General features: G+C 58.1%; 1 protein-coding gene across 1 annotated transcript; it reads right to left on the reverse strand.

Annotated features, from left to right (window-relative positions):
• Window positions 1-2377: 2377 nt before the first annotated feature.
• On the reverse strand, window positions 2378-27204 carry LOC116953165 (angiopoietin-related protein 2-like). Its single transcript, XM_076074759.1, has 10 exons — window positions 27110-27204; window positions 26317-26475; window positions 21231-21432; window positions 19577-19748; window positions 18683-19017; window positions 18156-18324; window positions 17483-17753; window positions 4646-4839; window positions 3653-3923; window positions 2378-3266 (listed from the first exon to the last, which is right to left on the reverse strand). Exons 3-10 carry the CDS (start codon window positions 21329-21331, stop codon window positions 3067-3069), a joined length of 1713 nt encoding a protein of 570 aa, XP_075930874.1. The 5' UTR covers window positions 21332-21432; window positions 26317-26475; window positions 27110-27204; the 3' UTR covers window positions 2378-3066.
• Between the last annotated feature and the right edge of the window lie 538 nt (window positions 27205-27742).

Here is a 27742-nt window from a genome sequence, read left to right on the forward strand (position 1 = left end):
CCTATGATCGTATCACGAGGTATCTCGTCAGATTCGCGGAGCCAAGCAAAGGGGTGAGCCTGGACTTTGCGCTTTGTGGATGGGTGACCATCACGCATGGTAAACGGTGGGCTACCAGCTTGCAGGGGCTACGCCGTGGTGTGGAGTTGAGAATGGGAACATTTAAAGGTAACGTGAACCGGGGGGGGGGGGGTGGGGGGGGTCTGAATTGACAACTGAAGGGCCTCCCACGTCGGCAGTGGATACCGCGTCGCAGACGAAACTACTAAACACGTGCACGGTACCGTGATCAATACACTGCTGGATGAGGACCGATTGCCCGAGCACTCAGGTGCTCGATATATTCAATTATCAGCCAATGAAATGTGAGTACATGTGGGGGGGAGGGGGGAATCGAAGCACCCGCAGAAAACCCACGCGTGCGAGGGGGAAACACTCGATCCCCTACACACGGAACCAGACGGAGTCCACGTTTTTCTTTTTTCCGTAACCGCCATCTCCTGGCGTTGCCAGGGTTACGGCTCCCCCACGACGCCCACGGGAAGGGAATTTCGCAGCCCATCTGCGCGTGATCCATCAACCCTCGCCGCTGCACTCCACAACGCTGGATCACACGTGGCCACGTGCAGCATGGCTGCCAACACCACGTGAACGCTCTCGTATCGAAGAGGCTGAATGCGCAGGTTGTATTGGTGCTTTGTAAAGAATATTTTAAAAAAATTGACTTCAAACTTTCGTGACTGCAGGAATTCATATTCTTTGGTTCTTTCGGTAAAGTCACGTCGATAGAAAAAAATAACATAGAAACCACGATGTTTCGATCACAACACACGACGATCGCTTGTGTTATGATCGAAACGTCGTCGTTTTTATATTTTTTCTATTTCATTTTTACATTTCCTATCTACGTGACTTTACCGAACGAACCAAAGAATACCATTTAAAATGATAGGTCTCAAGACAAGACGATACAAATGTTTTCTTTAATATCCGTTGAGTACTGTGCTCACTCACAAGGTGCAATGGTCGTTTTAATCAAAAACAAATGAAAAACACACAACCCCGTGTCTTGTCGTTGTGACACCTTATCTCCCCCTGTCCCGAGAGTCTTAAGACTAACGCCGTACGTTCCAGAAGGCTACAGGATAAGGAACGCGTTTTAAAGGTTCCATTGTTCACAACAAAACCGTATAATCACTTTTGTTTAATTGAAAGTTGCCGATGAAAAGCACAGGCATTGCATCAGCAAGATAAAGGCGCGGCCCTGCGATCGCGTGCTCCAGCCACTGCTCACGGAAGTTTCCTTCACTCGAGGGAGCCCCAGAGAGCCGCTTGAGATGATCTCGTTGGGACCTACTCCTCCTCCTCCTCCACGCTGGTACCAGGCGTCTTGGAATAGGAGGGGAGTACCCTCACCTCCCGCCCCACCGCACGCTGCCTGCGTGGCTTGTGCTGTTCCGAGGGCACCCCGTTGACTCGCGTTCACCGCGTCGCCCGCAAAGTGTTCGTAGATCCCCGATGCGCCTTCGGGTTCGCGGCGCGCGTGATCCGGGAGCGTCGTCCGACGTTTTAGCTCCGAGGGTTACGAATCGGCTCGGTTCCCGGAGAAGCTGCCGGCGCGCGTGGTCTCCCGAAACGTCGGACGCGGTTGGCAGACAACGCGCGCCAACACCCCAACACGGGGGGGGGGTGGGGGGTGGGGGTGGGGGTGGGACAGCCTCGCGGCCCTTAGCCGTGGAGCCGGAGAAGTTGCGCGGGGGGGGGAGCGGGGGGGGAGTGGGGGGGGGAGCGGGGGGGGGGAGCGGTGGGGGGGGGGGAGCGGCGTAGGGGTAGGTGAGGCGGAGGTGGCAGCGGAACCTCTCCACCCGCGCTCTCCGCTGCTGCATGAGCGCCTCATCCCGGGGGGGACGGAGGGGAAGGGTGTCTGGGAATAAGTTTGGGGGGGGGGGGGTCGGGTGGAGGGAGGGAGGGAGGGGTGGTAGGGGCTGTGGGTCGATTCAACTGCCGCATGCTTCACTCTCTCGCACGGCCGTCGCCTGAGAAGTGTCCGGAGAGTTGCCCCACGGAATGGTTTTGCCAGCGAGACGCGCGCCAAGTGGGAGTTTAACCTTGACCACCGTGGTAGGGACCAGGTCCACGCAACCTTCCTGTGCCACTCACTGTCTGTCTGTCTCGCACCCCTCCTCACTCCCACCCCCTCCTCACTCCCACCCTCACTCCCACCCTCTCCCCCACCCCCTCCTCACTCCCACCCCCTCCTCACTCCCACCCTCACTCCCACCCTCTCCCCCACCCCCTCCTCACTCCCACCCCCTCCTCACTCCCACCCCCTCCTCACTCCCACCCCCTCCTCACTCCCACCCCCTCCTCACTCCCACCCTCTCCCCCACCCTCTCCCCCACCCCTCCTCTCCCCCACCCTCTCAGCCACACTCGCACAGCTCTGCAGCTCTTTACGCTCACGATGAACGTACGGGGTGGGGACGGCGTTGGGGGCGGGGGGTGCGACCGACAGAGAGGCAGCCACAACGCAGCGCGGGTCACTCCGCCGGGTGCCCCACAACGCAGCGCCACCGCATTGCGACCCCCCCCCACACCCGCCCCCCCCCCCCCCCAGCGACATTGAGCGATGAGCGTCAACAGTGAACGTGGGAGGGGAGTGGGGGGGGGGCCTTCAATCGCATCGTCCCTTCCACCGAGCGGACTTGAGCTTGCGTGCAACTGTTAGGAGGCGCCTAAGAAGAAGTCCACAGGAATGGAATGGGACCCTCGCCTCGTAGCGGCCCGTGCCCCCCCCACCCCCACCCACTCCCTCCGGCCCGTGGGGCCCCGGTGCAGTTGCAGCGCCTGCGCACGACTCGACGTCTGCGCCGACGAGGGGTTGAGAGAGAGGGGGCAGGAGTAGAGGTGAGCGAAAGAGAGGGAGGTGATCGGACGAGAGAGACGGTGAGCAGCTGAAGCAAGTGCCAGGGTGAGAGAGGTGAGTAGAGAGGGGCCTTGAGGGAGGTGAGAGGAGAGGGAGGGGGGTGAGAGGCCACGGGGGGAGGAGGGGAGCTGCGCTTCGGCCTCAGTGGAACATGGAGGGGTTGGGGCGGATCATCATGGTGACCTTGCGGAGCGAGTAGGACGTCCCGTGGAACTCTGCCCAGTAGACGCCGTCCTGGTACTTGCTGCGGTAGTTCCCGCCCCGGTACCACACGCCGTTCAGGTTGGAGTGCGAGCAGGCGTTGTACCACCAGCCGCCCTTCTGGAAGTGGGCGCAGTTCCCTAGGGGCAGCGGCGGCGGGTGGTGGAGGGCGGTAGGTGGGGGGGGCACGTTGGGGTGTGGGGGAGACACGGGCGGCACGGGGTCAGGTGCGACGTCACCAACAGCCTTGATCAATCCGCTGCTGGATGAAGGCCTCCCCCAAGCGTGCGTACGCGCGCGTAAAGACACACCCCTTCCCAGTATCGCCTTTAGACTGTTGGGGCAAGTGCTGTTAGTAGCGAGCAGCGGCACCACCTGCGAAGGCCGGCATGACACGCACGAAGGGGGCAGCGTGGGTGACCAGAGAACCGCGCCGATCTCTCATCTCCGACAACTCCTCCTCCTGCTCCTCCTCATCCTCCTGCTCCTCCTCCTCCTACTCCTCTGCGCGCGCTCTCTCTCTCACCGGAGAAGTTGTCGCGATCCCGGTCGAGCGTGGTGAACTGACGCCCGTTGTGCCAGCCCAGCGAGTCGCCCGCCGTGCCGCGGAAGTGCCCGAGACGCAGGCGGTACCCCTCGGCCTCGCCCGCGACGCGCACGCTGCCGTACTCGGCGAACACTCGACGGCCCTGCCAATCCTCCAGCACCACGAGCAGCTTGTAGTCGCCGGCGCTGGTGAGCGCGTGAACGCTGTCCAGCCCCAGCCAGTGCTCGCCGTCAATGTTGCCGAACCCTTGCTGTGCGCGCGCACGCACGCGCGACACGGAGGGAGGTAGACTGCAGTGTTGTCAACTCATCGGTGGCGGTGGTGATACTGCTACTGCTGCTGCACGTGGCTGCCTGTGATCTAGAATAGTGGAGGTAGCAGATGCGAGTGTTGGTGTTTCACCGCGCGCACACAGAGAGGCAGACGGAGAGAGGTACGCGGCAGTGTTGCCAACTCCTCGGTGGTGGCGGTGGTGGCCGTGATGCTGCTGCTGCTGCACCTGGCTGCCTGTGATCTAGGACTGTGAGTTGATGGATCACCGCGCACAGATGTTGTGTGAAACTCGCTTCTACCCGTGGGTGGGTGTTGAGGAGGAGCCTTGCTCTGGCTGTCCCACGTGGACTTCGCATAGGATAGAGTGTTCCCCCCTCGCACGCGTGCGTGTTCTTTGGGTGCTCCGGTTTCCTCGCATATGTACACACTCATTAATTGGCTGATAACATCCTCGTATATAGAAGACGGCAGATTCGGGACATTTTTGGCGCCGGCTGATCGCGTGGCTGCTGCCTTCCCACTCGTCTGCGGTTCTTCCTGGCGCCTCTGAGTAGCCCTCTCTCCCCCCCTCCCCCCCCAGAGAGTGAGCGAAAACTGTGCGACGTAGCTTTACAAATTAACTTCACCGTCATCATCACAATCACCAGCTTAATAATCATCACCATTCAATTGGAAAGCCACCAAAAGGCGGTCGGTCACCTTGTACGCGTCCCAGTTGCGGAAGAAGTTTACGGAGCCATCGTGGCGCCGCTGGATGACGGTCCAGCCACCGGGGTCCTGCTGCTGGTCGCACCACGCCTGCGCCAGGCGCGTGGCGCCGCGCGGACGCAGGAGATACATCCCGCTCGCCTGCTGGCCCTCCTCCAGGGCGTGCAGGCAGTCCCGCCACGGGCCTATACGGGCACGCGCATACAGGAGGGCACGGGACACACGCAAGGTTGCCCGGATTGACTGCTGTGCCAGGCTAGGTGCGGGAGGTCACGGGACAGACCCAGGTGCCGTGGATTGACTGCTGTGCCAGGCTAGGTGCAGGAGGTCACGGGACAGACCCAGGTGGCGTGGGTTGACTGCTAGCCTAGGTGCAGGAGGTCACGGGACAGACCCAGGTGCCGTGGGTTGACTGCTATGCCAGTCTAGGTGCAGGAGGTCACGGGACAGACCCAGGTGCCGTGGGTTACTGCTATGCCAGGCTAGGTACAGGAGGTCATGGGACAGACCCAGGTGCCGTGGTTTGACTGCTAGGCTAGGTGCAAGAGGTCACGGGACAGACCCAGGTGCCGTGGGTTGACTGCTATGCCAGGCTAGGTGCAGGAGGTCACGGGACAGACCCAGGTGCCGTGGGTTGACTGCTATGCCAGGCTAGGTGCAGGAGGTCACGGGACAGACCCAGGTGCCGTGGGTTGACTGCTATGCCAGGCTAGGTGCAGGAGGTCACGGGACAGACCCAAGTGCCGTGGGTTGACTGCTATGCCAGGCTAGGTGCAGGAGGTCACGGGACAGACCCAGGTGCCGTGGGTTGACTGCTATGCCAGGCTAGGTGCAGGAGGTCACGGGACAGACCCAGGTGCCGTGGTTTGACTGCTGTGCCAGGCTAGGTGCAGGAGGTCACGGGACGGACCCAGGTGCCGTGGGTTGACTGTTATGCCAGGCTAGGTGCAGGAGGTCACGGGACAGACCCAGGTGCCGTGGTTTGACTGCTAGCCTAGGTGCAGGAGGTCACGGGACAGACCCAGGTGCCGTGGTTTGACTGACTGAGATGACCGACAGATGCACCACCAGCTGTGTCCCCTGCTGTGCACATACAAGCACGCATAGAGGAACAGGCTTACACATGCACACACATACATACAGACACGCGCACGCCCATTGCAATAGCGTGTGAATAAACATAGGGTCTTAAGTGCACCACTCAGTATGATCGCACATAAATAAGCAGACAATATAAATAAACAAGCAGGGCCATCTCTTTACTAGGCCCGATATTGTAAGATCGGAAGTTCGCCAGCGTTTGTTCAAGTCAGCCTGACTGCTGATAAGACTCTGAATGTCGAACCCAGTCCAGAGTTTGCTTGGCTGAAATCGTGAACTTGGAGAGGAAGCACGTGCTGCTGATGGGATGTCGAGGGCATACTTATATGTGAAGAAGATTTATGGCTGAGTCTGAGTCTAGGTGAGTCTTTGGCTCTCTGTTTGAGTAACCGTGTCTCTGTGTGAGTCTATGGGTGTCTCTGTGTGAGTCTTTTGGTGTCTCTGTGTGAGTCAATGGGTGTGTGAGTCTTTTTGGTATCTCTGTGTGGGTCTATGGGTGTGTGAGTCTATGGGTGTCTCTGTATGAGTCAATGGGTGTGTGAGTCTATGGGTATCTCTGTGTGAGTCTATTGGTGTGTGAGTTTATTGGTGTTTCTGTGTAAGTCTATGTGTGTCTCTGTGTGAGTCTATTTGTATATCTGTGTGAGTCTATGGGTGTGTGAGTCTATGGGTGTGTGAGTCTATGGGTCTCTCTGTGTGAGTTTATGGATGTGTGAGTCTATTGGTGTGTGAGTTTATTGGTGTCTCTGTGTAAGTCTATGTGTGTCTCTGTGTGAGTCTATGGGTGTCTCTGTGTGAGTCTCCGCGCGAGTCTCTGTGCGTGCCGGGTGTGACACGCGTCCCTGCAGCTAAGCTTTCTCTTCCTCCCCGCAGCCCGCGATGTTTGCTCGCCGCTGATTGCCTCCCCCCCCCCCCCCCGTGTAAATCACTTCCATGTGCTCCAGCCGGCTGGGGGGGGGGCCCAGCTTCCAGCAGTGTCATGCTGCTAAAAACACCCTCGACAACTCCACCCCCCTCACAATGATAAAGACGCCCCCCCTCCCACCCGTATAGCCTTGAACAGCCTGTTGGGGCAAGTGCTGTTAGCGAGCACCTATAAAGGCTGGCACGCACACACAAGGTGGTGGGTGGCCAGCACTACGCCCGACCGTCTTTGTCTCCCTAGTGGCGATGTTTACACACCGCACCAGGTAATCATTTGAGGCTGAGTCGACCTAGGGGAGGCTCAGGACCGGTTCAGATAATCGTCACCGGCGTTGGCCGTGAGCGGAAACCGAATCCGGGTTCGTAGCGTGGAGTAGCGCTAACCGCTGCGCCACCGCTCCACAAGGCCGCACGGCTCAGCGGTGTTAACGTCTCCTCCGACCCCGATTTCACGACGTTCCTGTCGCATGTATCGAAGGCTTCGTTTAGTTTTCGCGTTCGGACCGACGGGCGATCGCCCGATGCCCAACAGCTCTTCCCGAACAGTTCCCCGCCTGCCTGTGTGCTATGGGCTGTCGGACAACAACCCTCCATTGTACTCCCATCATCGGCTGGTCCACTGCCCCCCCACCTCGACCGCCTCCATCAGCTCCGCCATGAAGAAGGAACATTGCCCGAAACGTCGTCTGTCGGAGTATAATTTCTTCCCCTGCGCGGCCACAGCTTTATTGGCGCGCGAGTTGTGTTTTTTAAGAGTTTTTTTTGGGAGGGGGGGAGTTTGGATTTTTTCGGTTTTTAGTGGTTTTTGGGGTTTTTTTGTTTTTCGGATTTTTTGTCATTTTTGGGGGGGGGTTGGGATGTGGGCTCCGGTTGTGGCCCTCGATTTGACTTCACTCGGCCCCAAGTCCACTTTGTCGGAAGTAAACAGCGGTGGCTGCTCCACGGATAGACTCGACCAGGCCATGGGAATGTGGAACTCCCACCGCTGGTTCTCAAACATCACTGGCAATGAAACATCACCCCAACCAGATGTGGAGAGAGAATGCATGCAAGTTTGCGTTACTCCATATAGATTTCTGTGCGTCTATGTGAGTCTCTAACAGACTATACAGGTCTCTGTGAGTGTATCTTAACGTGAGTCTCTATGGGGGTCTCTGTTCGTCTGTACGTTTCTCTGTAAGTCTAAGGACCCGTCCTTAAGCATAAAACAAACAAACCTTCAACGTAATATCTCCGCTAAGTATCAATTAAATACAGATGTTACGATCGATTTGCAACGGACCCACTTGCTCGGTGGAGCTGCGTGTGGGAGCGGCAGCGTGGGAGATGGGGGTGGGGGAAGGTTTGAATTTGACGTCCCTGGGCCGTCCGACTCGGTACGTGGGAGCGCCAGGGGACCATGCACGGAGCGGGCGGCTCGCTGTTTTTGTCTGCATCGCCCCCATGGAAGAACATTTCTGGTCAAGTTCACCCACCCCTAACACCCACCCCTAACACCCCCCCCTACCACCCACCCCTCCTACCCGCCTCTACCACCCACCCCTAACACCCCCCCCTACCACCCCCCCCTACCACCCCCCCCTACCACCCCCCCCTAGCACCCACCCCTAACACCCCTCCTACCACCCTCCCTACCATCCCCCCTACCACCCCCCCTACCACCCACCCCTACCACCCACCCTACCACCCCCCCTACCACCCACCCATAACACCCCACTACCACCCACCCCTACCACCCACCCTACCACCCACCCATAACACCCCACTACCACCCACCCCTACCACCCACCCTACCACCCACCCATAACACCCCCCTACCACCCACCCCTATCCCCCCGCGCGTATCCGGCGTTCGACTTGGGCTCAGCGGAGCCGATGGCGTCATTGGATGTCCCCCTGCGTTTGAAGTCCCCCACGTGCGGCCAGCCTCCCCCGCTCGACTCGCTTAAGTAGCGGCGCTCGGGATCGCGCACCACGCGTGGCGTTCACATCCTGGCTAGGGTCGACTCAGCACCGTCATGATAGTCGTCACGGCCTCTTTTGATCTCGCTGGCAGTCCGTCGCCTCCTCGTAGCTATTCTATCGCTGCTACCATGGGGGGAGGGGTGGTGGTTCTTTGGGCTTCACTCGTTGAGTCCTCTACCCGTGTGGAGGAGTCGCCCTACCAGGCTATTTAAATCTCATCCGCCACAATAACACACCCACTCACCACACTGCACCTCACAATAACATACTCACTCACCCACTCACCACACCGCTCGTCACAATAACACACTCACTCACCCACTCACCACACCACACGTCACAATAACACACTCACTCACCCACTCACCACAGGTCACAATAACACACTCACTCACCACACGTCACAGTAACACACTCACCCACTCACCACACTGCACGTCACAATAAAACACTCACTCACCCACTCACCACACTGCACGTCAAAATAACACACTCACTCACCCACTCACCACACCATACGTCATAGTAACACACTCACTCACCCACTCACCACACTGCGCGTCACAACAACACACTCACTCACCCACTCACCACACTGCACGTCACATTAACAAACTCACTCACCCACTCACCACACCGCTCGTCACAATAACACACTCACTCACCCACTCACCACACTGCACGTCACAATAACACACTCACTCACCCACTCACCACACTGCACGTCACAATAAAACACTCACTCACCCACTCACCACACGGCACGTCACAATAACAAACTCACTCACCCACTCACCACACCGCTCGTCACAATAACACACTCACTCACCCACTCACCACACTGCACGTCACAATAACACACTCACTCACCCACTCACCACACTGCACGTCACAATAACAAACTCACTCACCCACTCACCACACCGCTCGTCACAATAACACACTCACCCACTCGCCACACTGCACGTCACAATAACACTCACTCACCCACTCACCACACTGCACGTCACAATAAAACACTCACCCACTCACCACACGTCACAATAACACACTCACTCACCCACTCACCACACTGCACGTCACAATAACACACTCACCCACTCACCACACCGCACGTCACGTAACACACTCACTCACCAACTCACCACACTGCACGTCACAATAAAACACTCACCCACTCACCACACCACACGTCACAATAACACACTCACTCACCACACTGCACGTCACAATAACACACTCACTCACCCACTCACCACACTGCACGTCACAATAACACACTCACTCACCCACTCACCACACTGCACGTCACAATAAAACACTCACCCACTCACCACACCACACGTCACAATAACACACTCACCCACTCACCGCACCGCACGTCACAGTAACACACTCACCCACTCACCACACTGCACGTCACAATAACACACTCACTCACCCACTCACCACACCGCACGTCACATAACACACTCACTCACTCACCACACTGCACGTCGCAATAACACACTCACTCACCCACTCACCACACTGCACGTCACAATAACACACTCACTAACCCACTCACCACAGGTCACAATAACACACTCACTCACCACACGTCACAGTAACACACTCACCCACTCACCACACTGCACGTCACAATAAAACACTCACTCACCCACTCACCACACTGCACGTCAAAATAACACACTCACTCACCCACTCACCACACCATACGTCATAGTAACACACTCACTCACCCACTCACCACACTGCGCGTCACAACAACACACTCACTCACCCACTCACCACACTGCACGTCACAATAACAAACTCACTCACCCACTCACCACACCGCTCGTCACAATAACACACTCACTCACCCACTCACCACACTGCACGTCACAATAACACACTCACTCACCCACTCACCACACTGCACGTCACAATAAAACACTCACTCACCCACTCACCACACTGCACGTCACAATAACAAACTCACTCACCCACTCACCACACCGCTCGTCACAATAACACACTCACTCACCCACTCACCACACTGCACGTCACAATAACACACTCACTCACCCACTCACCACACTGCACGTCACAATAACAAACTCACTCACCCACTCACCACACCGCTCGTCACAATAACACACTCACCCACTCACCACACTGCACGTCACAATAACACTCACTCACCCACTCACCACACTGCACGTCACAATAAAACACTCACCCACTCACCACACCACACGTCACAATAACACACTCACTCACCCACTCACCACACTGCACGTCACAATAACACACTCACTCACCTACTCACCACACCGCACGTCACGTAACACACTCACTCACCCACTCACCACACTGCACGTCACAATAAAACACTCACCCACTCACCACACCACACGTCACAATAACACACTCACTCACCACACTGCACGTCACAATAACACACTCACTCACCCACTCACCACACTGCACGTCACAATAACACACTCACTCACCCACTCACCACACTGCACGTCACAATAAAACACTCACCCACTCACCACACCACACGTCACAATAACACACTCACCCACTCACCGCACCGCACGTCACAGTAACACACTCACCCACTCACCACACTGCACGTCACAATAACACACTCACTCACCCACTCACCACACTGCTCGTCACAATAAAACACTCACTCACCCACTTACCACACCGCACGTCACATAACACACTCACTCACCCACTCACCACACTGCACGTCGCAATAACACACTCACTCACCCACTCACCACACTGCACGTCACAATAAAACACTCACTCACCCACTCACCACACTGCACGTCACAATAAAACACTCACTCACCCACTCACCACACTGCTCGTCACAATAACACACTCACTCACCCACTCACCGCACCGCACGTCACAGTAACACACTCACCCACTCACCACACTGCACGTCACAATAACACACTCACTCACCCACTCACCACACTGCACGTCACAATAAAACACTCACCCACTCACCACACCACACGTCACAATAACACACTCACCCACTCACCGCACCGCACGTCACAGTAACACACTCACCCCTTCACCACACTGCACGTCACAATAACACACTCACTCACCCACTCACCACACTGCTCGTCACAATAAAACACTCACTCACCCACTCACCACACCGCACGTCACATAACACACTCACTCACCCACTCACCACACTGCACGTCGCAATAACACACTCACTCACCCACTCACCACACTGCACGTCACAATAAAACACTCACTCACCCACTCACCACACTGCACGTCACAATAAAACACTCACTCACCCACTCACCACACTGCTCGTCACAATAACACACTCACTCACCCACTCACCGCACCGCACGTCACAGTAACACACTCACCCACTCACCACACTGCACGTCACAATAACACACTCACTCACCCACTCACCACACTGCTCGTCACAACAACACACTCACTCACCCACTCACCACACCACACGTCACAATAACACACTCACCCACTCACCGCACCGCACGTCACAGTAACACACTCACCCACTCACCACACTGCACGTCACAATAACACACTCACTCACCCATTCACCACACCGCTCGTCACAATAACACACTCACTCACCCACTCACCACACCACACGTCTCAGTAACACACTCACTCACCCACTCACCACACTGCACGTCACAATAACACACTCACTCACCCACTCACCACACTGCACGTCACAGTAACACACTCACTCACCCACTCACCACACTGCACGTCACAATAACACACTCACTCACTCACCACACTGCACGTCACAATAAAAACTCACTCACCCACTCACCACACCACACGTCACAGTAACACACTCACTCACCCACTCACCACACTGCACGTCACAGTAATACACTCACTCACCCACTCACCACGCTGCACGTCACAACAACAGTCTCCCTCTGTTTCTTCCCGCGGACGACTCATCTCTGGAATCCTCTCTCCCGGCATCATCATCGTGGTCTCTTTCTCCCCACCCCCAAGTTACCAACGCAACCTCGCTCAATCCCAGCTAACGCGTTTATGTTCTATTTTCTATTAACACCTTCGTTGGTTGCCGTTTGTTGCTGGCCGCTTTGCGTTCGGGCCTTTGCGCGTGTGCGCGCTGCTGGACACGGCCACGCGAAAAGCGACCACTTGTGATCGCCCAGATCGCTTCTCAAGAGAGGGCCACGCAGCTCAAGGGGGCCTTATCTGGTACAATAACAAAAAAAACACATTTCTTAAAGAGTTGGTATTTTCTTTTAAATATACAACTCGCTTGAGACTTGGGGCCAATCCGAGAGCTGGGGGGCGGGGGGGGCTGTGGGGAGGTTTGGGGGGGAGGTAGGGGGCTGTGCTGCGCGTGCAAGGGCTATGAGCTCACGCCGAGTAGGGGGGGGGCAGCCAAGCCACGCAGCCTCCCACCACCACCACAGCCACCACCACCACGCAGCCTCCCACCACCACTACCACAGCCACCACCACCACGCAGCCTCCCACCACCACCGCCACTACCACGACCACCACGCAGCCTCCCACCACCACCACGCAGCCTCCCACCACCACCACCACAGCCACCACCACCACAGCCACCACCACCACGTAGCCTCCCACCACCACGCAGCCTCCCACCACCACCACCACAGCCACCACCACCACGCAGCCTCCCACCACGCAGCCTCCCACCGCCACCACCGCCACCACGACCACCACGCAGCCTCCCACCACCACCACCGCCACCACGATCACCACGCAGCCTCCCACCACCGCCACCACCACCACGCAGCCTCCCACCACCACCACCACCGCCACCACCGCCACCACCACCACTACCACCACCAACCCCCCTTCCTCTTGCCCCCACCCCCCGACTCTCCCCGAGCCACGTGCGCGGGGCTGCATGCGTGCCGGTGATGAATGCGCCTGGTGTTCAGGAAACTTCTCCGCTCTCTATTTTACCGCGTCAGGCAAAGAACGCGCACGCATCCGAGGCTGCAGGTGCGCGAGGTGTGACGCTAACAACCACGTGGCCTCAAAGTGCACCTGGCCTGGCACAGGCGCGCCGTGGTGGCGTCACCGCCACTTAGTGGCGAATGGCGGGTGTTGTTGTTGTTGTTTATATTAACAGCACGAATACAAACACGTGTATGACGCAGCCGTTGGTGCAAAATGCCTGTGGCCAGCGTTTCAGATGACGGCCATTGCTCAATCGCTCGCGCCACATCGCTGGTGGAAGGGACTGCCAGGAAGAGCTGTAGAGAGAGTGGGAGAGAGGGGAGCCCTACTGAGGAGCATGTGCTTAGCCTACTTTTCTGTACGCTGGCCAAACATATTGGAAGACGTGGGGGGGGGGGGGCGGGGTTACACACTCCTTACCCCTCCTTTAGAGCCCTAAACTCACACAGAAACTCATAGACTCACACAGATATCCATAGACTCACATAGAGACTCATAGACTCATATAGAGACCCACAGACTCACACAGAGACCCATAGACTCACACAGAGACCCTTTGACTCACAGAGAGACCCATAGACTCACACGGAGACCCATAGACTCACACAGAGACCCTTTGACTCACAGAGAGACCCATAGACTCACACAGAGACCCATAGACTCACACAGAGACCCACAGACTCACACAGGGACCTACAGACACACATAGACTGGCCAGATGGCATGGAAGGGGTAGAAGTACCCACACTTTACCACACCATACGCGATCGACTAACTTGCTGTGTACCCATTTACACTGCTGGGGTGGACAGAGTCAGTCGTGGGGGTGGTGGTGGTGGTGGAGGATTTCAGAAACTTGCTCCACTCTTTCAGCTGCCTCGCCATTGAGACGGAGTCGAACCGTCAGCCCTCTGGCACCGCGTGCTCCGCGCGCTGCCGGACCCCGCCAGCGCGCTCTGTGGGAGCGCGTTCGTGGAGCCGCGCCGGGCGAGGCAACTCTGCGCCTTGACGCGGGGGGGTGGGGGGGGGAGTTGCTCCTCCGCACGCGCGAAGCTAATTCCCTCGCTGCTCGCGCCGCGTCTGGTGTGTGTGTGTGGGTGTGTGTGGGTGTGTGTGTGGGTGTGTGTGTGGGTATGTGTGGGTGTGGGTGTGTGTGGGTGTGTGTGGGTGTGTGTGGGGGGGGGGGGGTAGCGGTTAGGGCGCTGCGCTACGAACCTGGTGACCCGGGTTCGATTCCCGAACATGGCCAACATCAGTGGCGATTATCTGAACCGGTCCTGGACCTCTCCTAGATCGACTCAGCCTCAAATGTGTACCTGGTGCGATGTGTAAACATCGCCACTGGGGAGACAAAGGCGGCCGGGCTTGGTTTTGGCCGCCCACCCCTCTCGTGTGCCCTGCCGGCCTTCATAGGTGCTCGCTAACAGCACTTGCCCCTACAGTCTGTTAAGGCTATACGGGGGATCGTTGTCTTTATAGAGTGTGTGTGTGGCCACGGCTGTATTTAACAAAACATCGTAACGCGCGCAGCGAGCAGGCGTTTGTGCCGTCACGCTAATGGACACCGTCTGTTTGCCCCATCGTTTGACGCATCGCGCACGAAGGGACGGAGGGAGCGAGACCCCTTTGTGCAGGACGGGGGGGGGGGGGAGCCACGCTAGCGACGGGCCGACGACGCCTCGGCCGCGCGACGGATGCACGCCCCAGAGAGCTCAGCGCCCCCAGGGGACGTCCAGCGGCAGAACACGGGGATCGTGACACGCGGGGCACTTTTGTGGATCCACCGCTAGGACCAGGGCCTCCATCCCCTACCCCCCGCCTCCATCACTCTCCGTGGCGGTCGTGGGAGGTTGTCCTCACCATACCTCACCACGTTGGTCAGTTCGGGGGGTGGGTGAAGGCGGGGACCGCTTTGCGATGTCACTCGCCGACGATGTTCGCCGTGGTTCGGAATCGAACTCAGGTGGCCGAGTTCGCAGGGCAGCGCGCTGACCACTGCTCTACCATGGTCGCTCACTCGCGTCAAGGCTTTCGGAAGGGCATCCATTCGAGTGAGCCCAAGAGAGCCCCTCTAGGGGGTGTCGTTGGCCTACTCTTCCACTCCTTTGCGTAATTCTCGGCCAGCATCTCGCTCAGCATCTCTCTAACCCGCCCCCCTGGTGGACGTCCGTGAAAAAGAGGTTAATCGCTCGTCGGACTCCTCCCGTCTAAGCAAAGATTCTGATTCACTGGCCGGACGGCGAGGAGGAGGCGGTGGTAGTTACCCACACTTTACCCTACCACGCGCGACATGCCCACCGTCGACTAACTGTGTCGTGACCCCAGGCGGGGGTCGGTTCGGTAACTTGGTCGCCTCGTTTCAACTGCTGCACCGGAAGATGGAATTCAAAGCAGTCACCTCTGGATGGCGATTCCGGTGTGGCAACGGCTACGTCACGGCAGCATCCCCACATTGCGGGAGAGACGCAGAATGCACGGGCTGCAGACAGAGGAGTTGGCAGGGGCCCTGATCACGCCGGGATGGGGTGGGGGGGAGCGATGTTTTCCATCAAAATCTGCCTCCGCTGCTTGCCCCCTCGGGACGGGAGCGAGTGCCTGGGATGGATTTTGCGATGAAGCAGATGTCTCCTCGTCATCCTCATCATCATCCTCCTCCTCCTCGTGTTCCTCCCTCCTCCTTCCATGCGTTGGCCGTGCCAACAACGCAAGCGTGAGAAGCCACGGGAAGAGCGAGCGAGCGAGCGAGGGGGCCGAGAGAGCCTGGCGAGGGATGGATGTAGGCGGCGTTGTGGATCGGGAAAGCCGCCCTTCCCCGCAGGTTCAGCGGTGCCGGTGTGCCCACGTGCCCCGCAAGACGCGCTCGGGGCTCTATTTGTGTTGGGGGCTGCCGCGGTGGGTTGGCGGGGTGACGGTCAGTCGGCACCCTGGGCACCGTCTTAACATCACGCCGGGGTATTGAAACGGCGCCTGCGATGAGCGCGATTGGCTACGTGCGGTGCGAAAGAAGTTCAACACACGCGTGCACACACACACACGCGTGCGCACACACACACACGCAGGCATGCACACACACACGCGTGCACACACACACACGCGTGCACGCACACACACACGCGTGCATGCACACACACACACGCGTGCATGCACACACACACGCGTGCACACACACGCGTGCATGCACACACACGCGTGCATGCACACACACACACGCGTGCATGCACACCCACACACGCGTGCATGCACACACACACACGTGCACGCACACACACACGCGTGCACGCACACACACACGCGTGCATGCACACACACACACGCGTGCATGCACACACACGCGTGCATGCACACACACGTGTGCATGCACACACACACGCGTGCATGCACACACACACGCGTGCATTCACACACACACACGCGTGCACACACACACGCGTGCATGCACACACACACGCGTGCATGCACACACACACACGCATGCATGCACACACACGCGTGCATGCACACACACGTGTGCATGCACACACACACCCGTGCATGCACACACACACGCGTGCACACACACACGCGTGCATGCACACACACACGCGTGCATGCACACACACACACACGCGTGCATGCACACACACACACGCGTGCATGCACACACACACACACGCGTGCATGCACACACACACACGCGTGCATGCACACACACACACACACGCGTTGCGCAGTGCTGTCCCCGCCCCCCCCCCACCCCCCCCCCCCCCGAACCTGGCACATTTAACACGCGGCGGCGAAAAGCGACGATGTTCGACGTTCAGCTCAAGGCGAGGGGAGCGGATAAAAAAAAAAAGTCACCTGATGGCTTTGGGGTGGTGGAGCCGGTGCCAGCTGCTGGCACAGCGGTGGCGATGGCAGCGGCGGTGGCAGCGGCGGCGGCGGCGGCGGCTCGCCCCGGGGTTGGCGCCGCACGCGGCGGCGCGGGAGGAGCGGCGGCACGAGGCTGCGGCTGGGCCGGGGGAACGCGCGGGGCTCCCCTCTCGGCCGCCCGGCGCGATGCGCCCCCCTCGCCCAGGATCTCGTTGGTCGAGATTTTGTGCGCCGAATGTTTGTAGGCGAAGGACGGCGGCTGAAAGGCGTCCGGGAGAGGGGGCGGCGGCCGGGGCGGGTGGCAGGGGGGGGGGGGTTGTCGAGGCTCGTTAAAGGGCACGGCCGTGGCCACGGTTCGCACATCATCATGATCATCAGCATCACCGTCATCATCATCACCATCATCTGAAACACCGGCATCATCATTACCATCATCACTATCATCACCATAATCATCACTATCATCACAAACACCGGCATCATCATTACCATCATCACCATCATCATCACCGTTTGTGGCCACCATTCATGGCCACCATTCGTGGCCACCATTCGTGGCCACCGTTCGTGGCCACCGCTCGTGGCCACCGCTCGTGTGAGATATTGGGATGGGGGTGCGACGCTACTTCACTGGGGGTGGGGGGGGTTCGGGCGCTTGTACCTCGGGTTGGAGGGGGGGCAATGCCCCCCCGGGATGAGCCGGGGGGCACGGCGGAGCGAGGGGGGTCCCTCCGTCGACGCACGGAGGAGTGTGGCGTGGTCGGCACAGCTCCTCCAGGCGGGAGATGGTGGCCGTCTGGTTGGTCACCACGGCGGTGAGCGCGGCGAACCTGCGGCGGTGGTGGCGGTGGTGGCGATGGTAGCAGTGGTGGCGGTGAGGGTGGTGAGGGCACCACGCGTAACCGCGGCGCGGTGAGGACTCGGCACCAGCCCAACCGCGGCGCGTCACTACAGCAGCTCCTCACCACCACCACCACCAGCACAGCACCACCAGCACAGCACCACCAAAAACCCACCACCACCACTACCAGCACCACCAGTACAACACCAGCACAGCACCACCAAAAACCTATCACTACCACCAGCGCCACCAACACCAGCACGAGCGCCAGCAGTACAACACCAGCACAGCACCACCAAAAACCCACCACCACCAGCAGCGCCACCAGCACAGCACCAGCAACGCACCGGCGCTGCAGCTCGTGGTAGCTGGCGAGCAGGCGCAGGGTGTCGGCCGTCTGGTTGAGGATTCGCGTCTCGAGCTGCGCGGCGTCCAGGGCGCCGTCGCGCTTGCGGATCATCTCGTGGAGCAGCTGCGCGTAGAGCGCCGTGACGCGCGCGTTCGTGTTGTGGCTCTCCTTGCGCAGCAGCTTCACCTCGCCCACCAGGCCGCCGTCAACCTCCACCAGCTGCTGCAGCGCCGTGATCTGCCGCCCGTGGCGACGCAGCTCGTCTCGCAGATTTCCGAGCTCCGAGCGACAGGCGCCGCCGGCGCTCCAATTCCCGGGCGGCGATGACGGCGGCTGCCCGGGCGCACGCGGCGGTCGAGGGTTACCGTCGTGGGGCGTTTTGGGGAGACGTTAAAGCCAGCAACAAAAAAGCAACAATTCAGCGAATCGTGCGTAGATTGTTTTTTGTCAACGTTTAGCGATGCGTCCGCAAGCCGTCGCGGAAACGGGGTCGCGCTTGGCGTGACGAGTCTCGGGTGGCGCGAGTTGGAATCGCGAACGAAGCAGTCGCACCGCGGGAAAAAAAATCGCGTCGTTTCGTCCCCGCCGCCGGAGCCACTTTGGTCAACGCCGACCGCGTCATGGCCACGCGGGCCACGTGGGCCACGCGGGCCACGCGGGCCACGCGGGTCACGCGGGTCACGCGGGCCCCTCGCGCGGTCGGTAGCGCCGCCCGTCAGCTGTGCCAAGGCTCCTCCAGCAGCCGATAACAAACGAGAAACGGCGACGACGAGAGGAGACGGAGGGAAGAGGGAAGGCGCGAGTCCAGGGCAGGAGGATCGCTTCTCGAACGAATGGAGCGCGAGGCGCGGCTGTGCGTTGCCGTTTGGGATTTGAATCTCTGCGCGCTCACCGACGAGGAGGATGAGGATGATGAGGAGGTGCCGCTCTCGTGCACGCACACGGGCCCCGGCGGGGCGCTGGACGGCACCACGAAGGTGTAGGAGCAGCGGCCCACGGCCTCACCGCCACCGCCAGCAGCAGCAGCAGCCAACATCACGGGGATGTCGACCGCACGCGCCGACCTGTTGGCGAGAGTGCCGCTTGTCGGGTGTGTCGGGTGTGCGTGTCAACAAGTCAAGTCAGCTTTATTAATCACATACCCATGCACACATGCGCTGCATGGCAGTGAGATTCTTTGTCTCTCTCTCTCTCAGCTTGCGCAAATTAACACCAACAATGTGAACAGCAGCAACAATATTTTAAAATATATTTTGTTAATATATTAAAGACGAAGTAACATCGCTGTGCAGATGATAAAGTGACATGTGCATAGCAGAAATAGGGTCCCCTGCGGGTGAGTTTTATAAACGATCTTGTTATAGTTTAGTTATGCGCGTGAAGTTCTGGGGGAGCGGTGGCGCACTGGTTGGCGCTGCACTGCGCTACGAACCCGGCCACGATCCGAGTCCGATTCACGCTCACGATCAATAGCGGTGGTGATGGCGAATATTTTTGAACCGGTTCTGGGCCCTCCCGGTGCGTTGTGTAATAATCAAAGGCGGCCGGGCGTGGTGCTGGTCACCCCCCCCCCCCCTCGCGTGCCGTACTGTTCGCTAACAACACTCGCCTCAACAGTCTGTCAAGGCTATATGGGGGATCTTTGTTAAGTTAAAGTGGATGGAGTGGTGGTGACGCGTTTAGCTCACTGCGCTATAAACTTGACAAGCTGAGTTTGCTTTCTGACCACTACCAATATCAGTGACCAGTTATTTTGAAACACGGTCCTGGGCCTCTCCTAGGTCGACTCAGTCTAAAATGAGCACTTAAACTACCAGGTAAGGCCCACTAAACAACGTAGCTATTTTCAGAAGCGACCTGGCCACAAATAATAGCCCAGCAAAATGTCTTATCATGTGGAAATGTATCGCAGCCAAATACCCTAAACGCGTTTTGTTGATTCTAAATGTGGAGAGAAAAACCGGAGGATCCGGAGAAAAATCTTCGCGAACACGGGGAGAGAGAAACGCAAAGTCCAAATATTCAGCAGGCGTCAGGGTCGGGATCGAACCCACGACCTCCTGTATACCAGGCGAGGTAGTTAACATCTCAAAGCCACCGTGATGATGATGAGAGAGAGAGGCACCGCTAACTCCAAATATACAGCAGGCGTCAGGGTCGGGATCGAACTCACGACCTCCTGTATACCAGGCGAGGTAGTTAACATCTCATAACCACCGGGCTGATGAGAGAGAGACACGCAAATCCCAAATATACAACAGGCGTCAGGGTCGGGATCGAACCCACGACCTCCTGTATACCAGGCGAGGTAGTTAACATCTCATAACCACCGTGCTGATGAGAGAGAGACACGCAAAGCCCAAATATACAGCAGGCGTCAGGGTCTGGATCGAACCCACGACCTCCTGTATACCAGGCGAGGTGGTCAACATCTCATAGCCACCGCGGCGCCAGGTCACTGTTTGGCGGAACGAGACTCGGTCCCACCCATTCCTCCAGAGTTCGCACCCGCACGACGTTCGAACGGACGCGCGCGTGAACCTCACCTGCCGCGCGGTTTGCGTCTCTCGCCTTGAGTCTCGGCGCGGGGCGAAGCGGCGAGAAGCAGCAGCAGTGTCACGAGGAGCACCAGCGCCGGCTCCGCCATCGTCCGGATTCCCCGTGGTTCACGAGACAGGGACACACAGCGGTGGTTGACGGTATGCGCGTCTTTAGTTGACCGCCCGCACGGCGACGATGTCCCGCGGCCTGCGGAGAGCCACGTGGACGGGAGATTCGCCGTCACGTGCGGCGGTTGCCATTGGGTGGCTTCGTCTGGGAGTTGGCGGGTTGCAGATACACCAACTCGCCCACGAACCCCCGGTCCCGCTCACACCACACACCGACTCGCTTATTCACTCAGCCACTCACTCAGTCACTCACCTATTCACTCACGCACGCACCCACCCAGTTACCCATCCACCCACCTACTCACACACGCACCGACTCAGTCACCCACCCACCTACTCACACACGCACCCACCCACCCAGTCACCCACCCACCTACTCACACACGCACCCACACACCCAGTCACCCACCTACTCACACACGCACCCACCCAGTCACCCACCTATCCACTCACACACGCACTCACCCAGTCACCCACCTATCCACTCACACACGCACCCACACACCCAGTCACCCACATACTCACACACGCACCCACACACCCAGTCACCCACCCACATACTCACACACGCACCCACACCCCGCGCATCCACTGCCTTCGCTGTTATATTTGTAGCGGAGCGAAGTTCTACGCTCCATGGTTTAGTGTTCATGACCGCACTTGCACACCGCAGTGTCCAATTTCCCACGCGTGCACCAGGTGTCCTTATCTTCACAAACAGCCATCGATCTCAGTCAGCCTCGCTTCATCAACGCTGAGCAGCGCACTGCTGCGACACAGTTCAACACGGCAATAGCGGCACCAGGTCTCGGCACAAAGTCCATCCCTGCCCTCCGATCTGAGTCAAAACCTGGACAGGCTTCGTGGCGTGGGACTTAGAGGAGGGGGGAGAACAGGAGGAGTGGGGGGGGATAGAGGAGGGGGGGAGAACAGGAGGGGGGAGGATAGAGGAGGGGGGAGAACAGGAGGGGGGGAGGATGGAGGAGGGGGGGGAGGATAGAGGAGGGGCGGGAGGATAGAGGAGGGGGGAGAACAGGAGGAGTGGGGGAGGATAGAGGAGGGGGGAGAACAGGAGGGGGGGAGGATGGAGGAGGGGGGGGGGGAGGATAGAGGAGGGGGGAGAACAGGAGGAGTGGGGGAGGATAGAGGAGGGGGGAGAACAGGAGGGGGGGAGGATGGAGGAGGGGGGGGGAGGATAGAGGAGGGGGGAGAACAGGAGGGGGGGGAGGATAGAGGAGGGGGGAGGATGGAGGAGGGGGGAGAGCAGGAGGGGGATGGAGGAGCGGGGGGGGGGGGCTGGATTCGTGCAGCTTGCCCGGCGGTTCCGCAACTGCGGTCGTCTCAGAGCCAGGCAGAGCTCTTGCGGAGGTCGACGGATTACACCGCCAGCTTCCCACGTGAGCCGCGTCTCACGGGAGCCGCTTCCCACGGGAGCCGCGTCTCACGGGAGCCGCGTCTCACGGGAGCCGCGTCTCACGGGAGCCGCGTCTCACGGGAGCCGCGTCTCACGGCCGCTCGGCCCAGACCGTATCCGCTCGGGCTGGTCGCAAGGTGGAGCTCAGAATATAATTCGAACAAGTCCAGAAAGTCGGACGTTCCGTCCGTGTTGTTTTCTTCTCATTTTTTTTTAAAAAGATGAAAGCGCTTTCCATTTCTGCTGCTTCCCTCGCTACTGCTCGAGTCAGTACCTTTCCTCGCTCGCCGGCGGCCCAGTTGCTTGCTCATCGCTCTTATATCGCTGCTACAATGCGGTGGCTGTCCCCGTGAGCTCCGCTCGTTGATTCCTCCAACCCACATCGAGTCTACCAGACACTCAATGAGTCGTCTCATCCACCGCACTTTGTTCAACCCACCACCCTGCAGGTCACACAAAAAAAAAACACTCACTCGCCCATTCACTCACTCACTCACTCGTCCCAATGCAGCCGCCATTCGTCAATAAGTGATGGTTACGTCACCACGGCGCCCGTGCCAGGCCAAGTGCACTTTGAGACTACGTGAAGCGTCGAAGGCTCGTTGACAGGAGGTCTCGGGACCGACCCTGCAGGTGCCATGGGTTGGCTGACTGAGATGACTGGAAGATGCACCAGCTATACCCACTACTGTGCCAACCTGCTGCATTTTATCCGCCCGGCGCTCCGAGCGTTGTTGTGAGCGTCGCTCCTCTGCGCTCCGTTGTTTCTGGAGGGCGACTGCCTCCAATTGCCCAGTAGCAGCGTCCTTCACGAGCCTCCTCCATAAAGGCAGATCCTGACACCGCTGGTACCAGTCATTGGCAAGTCCACTCAGCTCCACATCCCCCCATACGGCATCAGTTCATCTCTTCTCCAGCCTATGTCGTGCCCATTTATGTAGCTCAATCTATGCAGCCAAGCAAAAGCTGCTTGGGAATGCGGTAGCTGGGCATGCGGGCTACAACCAACGCAGCCTTGCCTGCCGGAAGAACTAACTGATGGGAATGTGTCCAGATCTTTCAAGGATTTGTGAACTCCTAACACAATCCAGCCTGGATAAACCCAGGATGGATCGGAGGCATGCCAGCCTGAATGTTTCCAACCGGCGCAGACGTTCCATGAGAGGGGTCCACGTTTCACAAGCGTAGAGAAGGGAGGGTATGACTGTGGATGAGAAGATCCGAAGCTTCCACGCAGCATTGCGCAGCCGATGAAAAGATAATGCCGCCCGACTGATTTGGAGTGAGACCTCTGCTGTCAAGCCGGAGCTGGTTGTAAGCACACTCACCCACTCGCTCACTCACCCACTCGCTCACTCACCACCCTCCAGGTCAAAATTCACTCACCCACCCACTCACTCACCCACTCCACGACTCACCACCCTGCATGTCACAAATACTAATAACACACTCACTCACCCCACTGCACGTCACAATAACACACTCACTCACCACACTGCACGTCACAATAACCCACTCACTCACCCACTCACCACACTGCACGTCACAATAACACACTCACCACACTGCACGTCACAATAACCCACTCACTCACCCACTCACCACACCGCAGGTCACACAACACACTCACTCACCCACTCAGTCACCCACTCACCACACCGCAGGTCACACAACACACTCACTCACCCACTTCGTCACCCACTCACCACACCGCAGGTCACACAACACACTCACTCACCCACTCAGTCACCCACTCACCACACCGCAGGTCACACAACACACTCACTCACCCACTTCGTCACCCACTCACCACACCGCAGGTCACACAACACACTCACTCACCCACTCAGTCACCCACTCACCACACCGCAGGTCACACAACACACTCACTCACCCACTCAGTCACCCACTCACCACACCGCAGGTCACACAACACACTCACTCACCCACTCAGTCACCCACTCACCACACCGCAGGTCACACAACACACTCACTCACCCACTCAGTCACCCACTCACCACACCGCAGGTCACACAACACACTCACTCACCCACTCAGTCACCCACTCACCACACCGCAGGTCACACAACACAGGGTCTCTTTCTCAGCTTCTTCGCTCGCACTGCTCCACTCTGGTATCCCCTCCTCCCATCATCGCCTCGTTTTCCAAGTTCACATAACTTGTCAGTTCAATAAAAGGAATTAACGCTCGGAGGCTATAACTGCAATCGTGCAGTTTGCAAGCTGGCTGCTAAGCGTCTGTCCGGTTCACGTGGCCCTGGTCATGGGCAGCAATTAATAACAAAAAAATCGCACCCGGCACACCACATCGAGTATCGGATTCGTCATGGCATGTGGCCCAATACGAGTTAACCAGCCATCCGCTCCAGTCTACCAGCAAGCCGGAAACTATCCGCAGCTAAATTACGCCGTGCATTCGCTATTCCGTGACCTTGCACCGTTAACAATAACACCACTGATTGTGTAGTACAAGACGTCCATCTGTTACGTGTAGCCACCACTGCGTGTGGCTCGTCAACAGTGGCCACGTTCACACGAGGACGATATTGGTTGTGTGGTCTGGGAGAATTCCTGTAATGTCTGAATGACTCTATGAGTGACTACCCGTCCATTTCCCTCTCTCTCTCTCTCCGTGCAACGAACATGACCACTGTTCCTGTGCAGCGTCTTGAGATGCAATCACAGTGAGATGTGAATCCACATTGCATACTCACATCGAGACCCATAAACGCACACATACCCATAGATTCACACAGACATCCATAGACTTACACTGATACCTACAGACCCACACAGAGATCCACAGACTGACATAGAGCCCCACAGAATTACACAGAGACCCACAGACTCACACAGAGACCAACATCCTCACACAGAGACCGATAGACTCACATAGAGACCCACAGACCCGCATAGAGACCCACGACTAACTGCCTCTCTGCAGGCGATACATGGATTATTTATGGTCAACCAACTCCAGTTACTGACACGACGTGGGGAGGCGTTCATCAAGCAGTGGGTCGAGAAAGGGCTGAATAATGATGTCACTGGGTCTTTAACGTTAATTTTAAATGTAATTGGCCAAACATCGCCGGTGCATCACAGAGCGTCTCGAGACTCGCGTTGGCTTCCCTCGCAATTGCAACCGACTTATAAATACATTTTTTTTAGATTTTACAGAACATTGCCCAACTCGAACGAGATAATCTTACAATACCGAAAAAAATCGCAAAGTACAACCCTTTGTGACTCGGTCCATTGGGGTCGTTTGACCATACTTCACCACGCAGGTCGGTGAGGCTCAACGACAGTGGCGACCTGGAACGAACCGCATCAGACACGACTCGCCACTGATGCTAGCCGTGGCCGGGAGTTAAAACTCCATAAGGGTCGCCGGCGTCCGTAACGCAGCGCGCTCACCACTGCGCCACCGCTCAAATCGCGTGAGACGACATTGACGAAGGGGGAGAGAGCGAGCGAGCGGGCGAGCGATGGTGGAACGTGTGGAAGGAACGTGGATGCGGATACCTCGGCGTCTCGAGCTGCTCACTGGAGTGGCTGCATCAGATGTCCTGTCCGCTTTAATCCTCGCTCCGCGGCTGAAAGATGAAACCTCCGCATAGGCTGCTGCTGTCTTTGTGATGCTGTCCGCGTTTGTATTGAGCAGCGTGCAGTCTTTGGCGCGTGCTATAAGAGACAGAGAGATATATCTCTCTCTCTCGCTCTCTCTCGTACGAGCCGAGATCTGCTGCCAGTATTATTGTTATTCAGAGCTGTATCCGCCGTTTAACAAAAAAGCTAATTGATGGCCCAACACACGAAAAAAATAGAATTAAAAACCTCGGGAGGTTTTTTTAAAAAAATTCTCAAAGTTAAATGTTCAATTTCGACAACGACGACGAGATAAATGTTGGAGAGGGACAGAGAAAGTGAGCTTAACAACGACACCGCCAGCACGTGGGAGGCGTTTGTTTGTAGTCTGCCAAAGGGGTGGAGATGTCACCGATTTGCAGAGCGCGACTCAGCAGCAGCAAGCAGCAGGAAGCAGCAGCGAGCAGCAGGGAGCAGCAGGGAGCAGCAGGAAGCAGCAGGAAGCAGCAGGAAGCAGCAGCGAGCAGCAGGAAGCAGCAGGGAGCAGCAGGGAGCAGCAGCCAGCAGCAGGAAGCAGCAGGAAGCAGCAGGGAGCAGCAGGGAGCAGCAGCCAGCAGCAGGAAGCAGCAGGAAGCAGCAGGGAGCAGCAGGGAGCAGCAGCAAGCAGCAGGAAGCAGCAGGAAGCAGCAGGAAGCAGCAGCCGCGGGCACAGAAAGAGATCGGGCGCGACCGGCCAGATTGTGGGGAGAGGTGAGCTGGTGGTGAGCTGGTGGTGAGCTGGTGGTGAGCTGCTGCTGCTGCTGCTGGTGGTGGTGGTGAGTAAACCAGCACGTGTGTGGGAGTGATGTCTTCCTGCCGGGTGCCGCCTCCGACTCAACATTAATCCGAAGCAGTGGTCATTTCTGCTCCCCCCACCCACCATCTCTCTCCCTCAGATCCCTCCCTCCACCACCATCAAGCAGCCTTCAAACTCAACTCCCCCACCCACGCGCTACCAGCCTCTCCTCCTCTAACTTACAACGCCGTCCTGCTGGTTCACAACCTCACGTCTCCCTCCTCTTCCTCCTCCTCCTCGCCCTGCTTGGAACCCACCCACACAGCCATGCATTCACACTTCGGTGAATGCACTCACAAGCCACATAACACCACGCACTGCCCCCCCCCCCCCCCCCCCTATACACACCACACACACGTGGTGGTGGTGGGTATTACACTGCACGTGGCTGCCCATCATCCAGCGATGCGGAGGGTTGGTGAATCACCGCACGAATGTTCCGAAACTCCCCTTCCCGTGTGGGGGGGGGGGGGGGGGAGGAGGCGTCGAGGAGGAGCCATGCCCTGTGCTCCCCGGGAGAAGGCGCTA

The sequence above is a fragment of the Petromyzon marinus genome, chromosome 50 (genome assembly GCF_048934315.1).
Source record: "Petromyzon marinus isolate PM22_M1 ecotype Great Lakes invasive population chromosome 50, UKy_Petmar_22M1.pri1.0, whole genome shotgun sequence".
Taxonomy (NCBI): Eukaryota; Metazoa; Chordata; class Hyperoartia; order Petromyzontiformes; family Petromyzontidae; genus Petromyzon; species Petromyzon marinus.

What these genes read in the sequence shown, in the direction of transcription:
- LOC116953165 (XM_076074759.1), bottom strand. Translation starts at nt 21,331, where the DNA reads ATGGCGGAGCCGGCGCTGGTGCTCCTCGTGACACTGCTGCTGCTTCTC. An exon ending in TGCCCCCCCTCCAACCCGAG is followed by an intron (nt 17,754 to 18,155) that starts GTACAAGCGCCC and finishes GACGCCTTTCAG; the next exon opens with CCGCCGTCCTTCGCCTACAA. An exon ending in GCAACTGGGACGCGTACAAG is followed by an intron (nt 3,924 to 4,645) that starts GTGACCGACCGC and finishes GCGCGCGCACAG; the next exon opens with CAAGGGTTCGGCAACATTGA.